Here is an 8,209-nt window from a genome sequence, read left to right on the forward strand (position 1 = left end):
TATGAACTGTGCTGCTTGTTTAATAATGGTAGCAAAAATCATGAGAATTATGCGTATCAACAGTTTTATACATACATATGTATCTCATTTACATGTTTTTTTCTGAGGTAATCGATGGACATTGTGTTGAGATAGACGAAGGGGTTACGTTCTATTTTCTCTACTTTTTGGCACCTTGTTTCTGTTGAATATTTTTCAGAAAATCTGCACACACTGCAGGGAAACAGGGCTTAATGGGGACCCAGGAGACTCTGTATTTTTGCCCCAGGGCCTCTGGCAGACTAATCCAACCATGCACGAGCTGTGTCTTTGGTCCGTTTGTTGTTTATTTAAAATTTTGCATATATTTACAACAGTGGAGAGCACAGCAGTCTCAAAAGCTTCTCTCTAAATAATGCACGTAATATTTAACCTCAGCACATTTAAATACAGGAACAAATTAAGATACAATTGTGGAATCAGTTTAAGGCTCCAGATCAACTAAAGAGTGCAGAGGACACGATTTACGTAAACACACTGAATGTTGTGGAGCAGTAGGAGGACAGAGGAACGCTGTGGCTGCGTTAAACTGCAATGTAATGGTTCTCCATGGTGCTGATGATATCACTGTTGCACTCCAGCGATCTGAGGACGAGCTCCAGAGCCGCTTTGCTCACGTTGAGGCTGGAACGCTGCCGGACTGCTGACAGGATGTGCAGGACGTGGCAGCCCTTCTCTGCATCTGCAGGAAGAAACAAGTGTCAACACTCCCACATTATAGGGTCAACACTTTACAAACAACTGAAGAGAATATTCGGTTGTCTAAAGTGGGTTGAAAAGGTGAAAATAAAGCAGTGATCCACAGCAGGAGGGCATGTTGTGCTAATGTAATCTTTGACAAGTTGGTAAAAAGCTTCATTCTTGATAAATTCGTATGGAATAAAACAGTCAAACCTGAAGGTAAAATAAGGTAAGGAAGCATCGAAGAAATATCAGTAGAAAAATAAATAAATGACCCCAAATATATATAGAAGTACTATTTCAGTTTATTCCAATTCCTCTGGATGGAAACAACAATACTGCACATATCAATAGCATTGCACAGATTCTTTCATGAATAAAAACACAGATTGAGAAATATTAATATTGCACAGATTTGTCTGCAAGAATAACAATATTTCACAAAATCCAGTATATCTAGAAAAAAATATATTGCATAGGTTTACCAAATATCCAAGATATTCATAATTCAGTAACACCAGAAGTCCTCCCACAGCTTTCTTCTTTCTGTCCTAATACCTCCAACCAAACGGACATATGGAAGCACCCTAGTACCAAAAACAAACTAAACTTTGCATATGCAAGAGCAAATCTGTAGAGTTAAACTAGCAACTTGATAAAAAAGAAATAACTTTTACTGCATTATAGCAACTTGATGAAAAAGAAATAACTTTTACTGCATTATAGCAACTTGATGAAAAAGAAATAACTTTTACTGCAGTATTTTTTGCCATCTTAAGGAACATGCATCTGTAGAGCTGCCAATAAAAACAATGCCCTTAATCTGAAAACACCTGTGATTGGTTGAAATCTCCCATCACTGATTCTCTAAAGCCTGAAATCAGACTCAGGAGGAGGCGCACAAGACTAGTTTCCTGTCAGGACACTTTATAAACAATATGCCAAAAAGGCATGTTTGCCCTGTGATGTAGAAAATAATCATTGCCCCAGCTTGAATCAATCATTTCTTATATTTCTTTAGAGCAAAAATTGAAGTCAACGTACATTTCTCTCTTTTTGAGTCCTCCCTGATGATGTCTTTGACAGCCATCAGCAGATCTTTGTCCTCTGCAGTCACCTGTAGAATGACATTACACACAATCAATATGCTGCCACATTTAAAATATTATAGAGATGCAGTTGGCCACATTAATGACCAATCATAGAAATGAATAAAAGATACTGAGTGATTTCTTATTATGCTGATAAAACCACTGAAACATAATGTTTACCAGAAAATAGACTCAGCTCCTGGCTTGTCACAACATTTTAAACTCCTGGCTGTGATGAGGTGTGCTCATTTTATGGACCGTTACAGGATGTCAGTAAACACACCTGTCATTGCATCTCATAAAAGGCTCCACCTAGTGGTTCTACCCGGTACTACAGCAGCTCTAAAACATACAGTATTTTGACATGTATGTCTCTTGCCTACTGCCCTCTTGGCTCACTCTCTGAACTCAAGGATGATTTGCATGAAGTATCACAATATTAAGTTTAGCTCTGGTTAGTTTTCTTGACAAAACGGCACGTCACAGATGAGTAATTTAAGGATTTTTGGGAAGTTGAAAATCTGACACTTAATTCTGTTTTTAGTTTGTGGCTATGATGAATGGTAGAATTATCATGACCTTTCAAACCTATTGGCAGATTTGGGGATTCAGAGAGTTAATATTTTCTTAATTTCATTAAATCATTAATGACAATTTATTCAATAGCACTTAATCAATACTAATATTATAATCCACTAATGACAGACAAATTTAAGATTTCTCTGCTGTTTCTTACCAGATAAACTTCATCCTGGGACTTGACCCTCCGGTACACGACGCCTTCATCCTGTAAAACTTGCAGAGCTTCCTTCAGAAGCTGGCGGAGCTGCTGGCATCCAGACGAACCTGCAACAGGCTCCTAAACAACATCAGAGGAACACAACACAACACCTGTGACGCTTTGCATGTAAACTTAATGTTCACTGTTTTTCCTTCACGTATTTTGAACACATTTGACTTTCCAGCATCTGTAATTTTAGAATTTACAGAATTTTAAAATAACTGCAACAAAAAAATAATAAAAACAAAAGTCTTCTCTTTAAGAAATGAAATCCTGGTTTTGTGCTATTTACTTCATTGATCATTCTCACCTCAGCTTCAAATAAAGTCTGACTTTTGATTCTCGTTTCATCCCCTCACCGCAGATCTTCAAACACAAACGGTTTCCATATTCGGATTCAGCCGTACCTGGTCTGCTGTTTGAGGCTGCCTGGAGATCAGAGGCTGCAGGAGGTCCAGGACATCATAGGGTCTGAACCTGGTCACCGACTTCTGCTTCAAGAAATCCTTGATGATATTTATTGCCTTGCTGAGGGAACTGACGGCCGAGTCACTGAAAGACACAAAAAAATGCGGCCTTTGGTACAATTCACAGAAAAGCATTTCTTTATGGAACAGCTGATCCAAAGATCAAAGACAGAAGGTTGCTTGAACTCCTTTCACAGTGTGTTCCGCGGAAGACTCAACAGTCACAGCAGGCTACTCTTCATTCCACATGGAAAACATTTTCATGTAAATTTGGAAATAATGTGAAAATTTTAAAAGTTCAGACACAAAAACTGAGGAAGAAATATTTCAGGTTTTGCTCAATTTCTAGATCAACCTGCAAATGCTTGTTCATCTGTTAGAAACCTCCAGTTTCCAACAGAACATTGCTAAGCAGCTTTGTGATGTTAATCTAAGCATGTCTCCAACCGTCATGGATTTTCCTCCACATTCACCTGACTTTAACAACACTAAACGGTTATGAGAAAGACAAACATTTTTGACAGGACAAGAAGCTTTTTCAGATAATGTTGGGAGAACATGTCTGATCAGGGGTGAACTAAATGCTGGACTCCATGCAGCTAATCTGCTGCTGCCAGTAAGAAAAAAAATGTACGAAATTTAAAATAAATACAAGAAAGAAGCTTCTTTATTTACTGTATCCACTGTAATATCTGAATTTAGTTGTTTAATAATTCACAGAATGTCTTTGACTATGAACTAGCGAACTGTGCTAAACTTTTATGTCACTTCTTAATGTGCTTAGAAATGAAAACATTTCTTGTACCATCCCAATTTCTTGATATGTGAATAAGCAACTTATTCTGAAAAACTGTAAGGATGCCAGTTTCATTTTACTGTAGTTCCACAGCATAGTTCCATGCACATACTGAGGTATCGCATTAGAAAAAAAAAATTGCTGAAAAATTTAAAATACTTCCCTAATGTTGCAAAAAAGTTTTTACAGTCATTCAAGGTGGTTTTTGAGTTATTCTGAAAAGAGGTCATGCACTTCATGTTAGAAGGAAACACATTCTGAACAAGTTATGATGTAACATTTGACTTCGCACTATTTCTCTTGCAGATGAATAAAATTTTGTGTTTTTCTTCTTCAAGAATTATCATCAATGAACAAAAACTGGTTCTGCTTCGTCTACTCTGTTCCCTACAGTCATGTGTAACATTGCCTACACAACAATACGTAGACTTTATTCTCTCCAAACCAGGAGGATGGAAACAACACGGTTTCAGCTTCTAAACATGGCTTTAGAGGTGGGTTTATCTTCCTGTAGTTCAGTAGCGTAATCCGTATGAAAGGATTGATGTTTGTACCTTGACGCGTTGGTTTGCAGCTGCAGTGGTTTATCATAACACTGTCTGTAGAGCTGAGGAGCCTCCATCATCCAGGCTATCTGCTCCGCCATCACCGGGTCGTCCACTCTATCTGGGACACACACAGACACCCAGATGATGAATGAACCAGCAGAGGACAGAACAGCGTACAGTCTCATAAAAAAATGTGCTGACAAAGAGAAAGTGTCCTTGTGAGCCACTGGAAGACATTTGTGAGCGAGTGCAGTTGCTTCTTGTTTGTGGTTTATCTTGTTAACGACCTTCACTGAACTGTCTCAGAGATTTGTGGGCTTGTTTGAATATTTATAAAACTGTAGGAGGTGGGTACAGCTGTGAATGTGCTTGAAATCAATGTCAAACTGTCTCTGTGGTCTGCCGAGGTCAGCTGCCTCCACTCACAGTAGGTGGAGGCCATGATTTCTCTCTGCTGTCTCGATGTCTTCACTGATCCTCGGACTCGAAGCAGCTCTCCGATCTCCAGGCGGCAGCGCTTCTGCTGGGCTTCTTTCAGCTTCTTCAGCTCAGCGACAGGGTTGAAGCCTCCTTGGGCCCCGTCACTCTGCTTTCCTGCTGCTGGAGATGATAAAATAAAAGAGGATGTGAAACTAATTAAAAAATATAAGCATATGAATTTGAAAACAACTTTATTTACAAAATTTACTTTACAAAAAGGCAAAAGATAAATAACCGAAAGACCAGAAAGCTACAAAAACGTATATTTTCATATAAACAATGAATCAAATAAATAGACAAAATGACCAACTCAGAGAATTATTATCCAACTTTGCAGTTCTCCTCTGCTCTGTAAAGATTTTAGGCTCTTTTAACTCATTGTCCTGGTTTGTTATCAGTGAAAAAGCTGAGATAAACGTCAAAGCTGGCGACTATTTGGCTAATCGATTAATCAGTTTGAGTAACTGTTTAGGAAGAAAAAAGCAAAAATTCTTAGAGTTCAGTTTGTTAAACATGAATGTTTTCTGGTTTCTTTCTTCCTCTATGACAATAAATTAAATATCTTACTGCTGTGGACAAAAAAGACATTTTAATGATTTTAATTATGTCATCTTGAACTCTGAGAAATGCCGATCAACATTTTGCGTAATTTTCATACATTCTTATACCAAAAAACTACTCCTGCCCTTCCGCTATCTGCAAGTTACTTTATTTAAAATTTCCCTCACTACAGGAAAGTAGCAGCCAACCAGCAATATAGCCACTAGCACTGGCGAGTTTCTATGAAAATATGCATTGTGTAAAAAGGCAGCCCTGCTTTTGGTGAAATAGTCATATTAGTCTCCCTACAAGCAAATGTTCCATCAAAACAAGTTCTCTGCCACTATTTTGCAGGGACGCCATCGCTGCATCCACGGTGTAGCCCCACTCAACATGATTGTGACTGGTTTAGAAATACAAACAAGCAAAAGTATTTTTAATAACTCCTGTATTAGAATGATAACGAGGTGCAGACTGACCAGTCAATCAGTTAAGCGAACTGCTACTTGTGCAGTTTCTATGGGATGTTTGAAATTAGTCACACTTTCTAAAAGAGCTCACCTTATGAACTTTATAAGGATCTAGTATGTCATATGTTGTGTTTTGGGCTTCTTACAGTCCACTTAGATGGCCAACAAGTAAAGGAATCAAGTCATGCACAATGCATGGAAGGATATGTGGTGAAAATCATCTCTAAATAGATTCAAAAACAAATAATCAAATAAATAAATAACTACACAAACAGTAATGTAATGAAAGTGAATATAATAAAACCATTACCTTAAAATTATTTCTACAGAATACTTTCTAGTAGCAGATAAAACAAGACATCTGAGGACAACATCTTGGTATTTCGGAATCCCTGATTTCACCATTTTTAGACATGGTTTTGACAACGAATAGATTAAGAGAGAAAACGACCAAGTCAGTTTGTCGTGATTTGGCAAACTAAGAGTGAATCTGGTTCTTACTTAATAAAGAAACAAACAGCCTGCAAACACTGATGTTCCAACACATGTAAACTTACTTTTACTGGGATCCTCCCTCTCTTTCAGCAGGTCATTTTTCCAGCACAAGCAGTTGATAACACCAGTACTGTCATCCACTGTGAAGACAAGGAATTTACTCAAAATAAAGATTTTAAAATCAAAGTCAAGTTATTTTTAGATTACGCAGGAGATGAATGTAGGCACCCGCATGTGATTATAAACAAAAGGATGATAACAGACTGTGTGATCATAATAAAACCAGAATGTTTCAGTACTACTTCACCGGTAAAAGGAGGAAATGAAAAATTATACTAGCGAATCTAAAATATGAATAGAAAACAGTTATTATATATTGACTTTTCTCATTGAATTTGCACACAGGGACACAGCAGCAGTACCTCCATAACAGAAGAAGTCATCTCTTTCTCTCTTGTAAACCACTGTTCCAAGTACATCCACTTTGTAGATTGGATGCATGTTGTAGAAGTAAATACCTTTGAGACATGTGCAGACACAATACAACACACGGTTAGCTCAACTACCAAGAAAACTAATACATAATAAAAAATGAATTTTCAGTCACATTATCAATAAAAACTCAGGATTCACAGTGTGTTAAGCTGTTTTCTCTGTCTTTAAATATCAAATTTATATATCAAGTTGTGCGAGTGTTTAATAGCACTGTCAAATAATATCTTTAGCCCTCATCCCACCGACAGGACTGACAGGACCCCAGAGCTTCAATTTTGTCATATCCCACAACTGTTTGATTCTAAAACTTTGCTGTTGCTGTCCAGACACTGCCATCAACAATAAGTATCCCCTGAATGTTCAGTTCTTCAGATGCTGGGAGTGAATGGAAACTCTTCTATTCCCTATTGCAGCCAACGGCAAAACATTTGGTGAGTTTTGCTCGTGGTTCAGACATTTGGAGTTAGCAGAAGCAGCTGTAGAAAGGAAATAATCCTGTTGGACTGTGAAGTCACTGCTCATTCTGAATGGAAAATCTTAACTGGCTTGTAAAGCTGTGAGCCCATCTATTCAATGAACGGTAGAAGTTAGCGTCTTCATATTGCCACAGGTTTTATTTTAGCCTTTACGTTTTAATCGATTAAAAAACACATTTAACCATATGGGACCTTCAAATTTCGAATTCGCCATGAGCATAGCTAGTGCTAAACTGTTAGCCAAGTTAGCTTTGTCACTGAAGTTACTGTCGTTTGAACATTAGTTGTTCAAAGTTAAGTACATCATATGAGCTAGCAGTTAGATAAATATTATTACATGCAATAACTCGTGAAAGTTAAAAAAAAAAAAACAAAACTCGAGACCAAACAAACTGCGTGACAAAACTTGTGTTGACAAGGTGCTGCTACCTGGCACCTGCGTGGACTCTGTCATCTGTAGGATGTCTCGGACGTACAGTCGAGCAAAGGCGGAGAAGATCGGGTCCAGACCCCACAGCATGGACGGGGGCTCCTCCGCTGGATCCATCGCTGCTGCCTGCATCTCATCATGCAAGCAAAGTCACTATTCAGCTATTTTCGTACCCGTCTCCCTGCTGAATGAGCAGCCGCTAGCCAAAAAGTAAACAACTTTTTCTTCTTCTTCGGTTTCTTCTTCTTCTACTAAAGAATGTCTTCAGAATGTACTGGTCATGTGACGTTTGGCTAACTTATTTTGTACTATTTTTTTTTCAAACTTATAAAAATCATATTAGAACGGCTACAGTGGCAGATCCTAACTGACATATTTCTGAATTTAACAAATTAGAATATATCAACATTTTGCCGTCAG

General features: G+C 37.9%; 1 protein-coding gene across 1 annotated transcript; it reads right to left on the reverse strand.

Annotated features, from left to right (window-relative positions):
* Nucleotides 1-304: 304 nt before the first annotated feature.
* Nucleotides 305-8,068, reverse strand: stn1 (STN1 subunit of CST complex). The gene is made up of 9 exons (XM_022223033.2): nt 7,789-8,068; nt 6,811-6,906; nt 6,451-6,528; nt 4,830-5,003; nt 4,410-4,521; nt 3,000-3,144; nt 2,548-2,670; nt 1,765-1,837; nt 305-721 (listed from the first exon to the last, which is right to left on the reverse strand). The coding sequence occupies exons 1-9, from the start codon at nt 7,919-7,921 to the stop codon at nt 564-566; spliced, it is 1,092 nt and encodes a 363-aa protein (XP_022078725.2). The 5' UTR covers nt 7,922-8,068; the 3' UTR covers nt 305-563.
* Nucleotides 8,069-8,209: the final 141 nt, after the last annotated feature.

Source organism: Acanthochromis polyacanthus, chromosome 3 (assembly GCF_021347895.1).
Source record: "Acanthochromis polyacanthus isolate Apoly-LR-REF ecotype Palm Island chromosome 3, KAUST_Apoly_ChrSc, whole genome shotgun sequence".
In the NCBI taxonomy this organism is placed as follows: domain Eukaryota; kingdom Metazoa; phylum Chordata; class Actinopteri; family Pomacentridae; genus Acanthochromis; species Acanthochromis polyacanthus.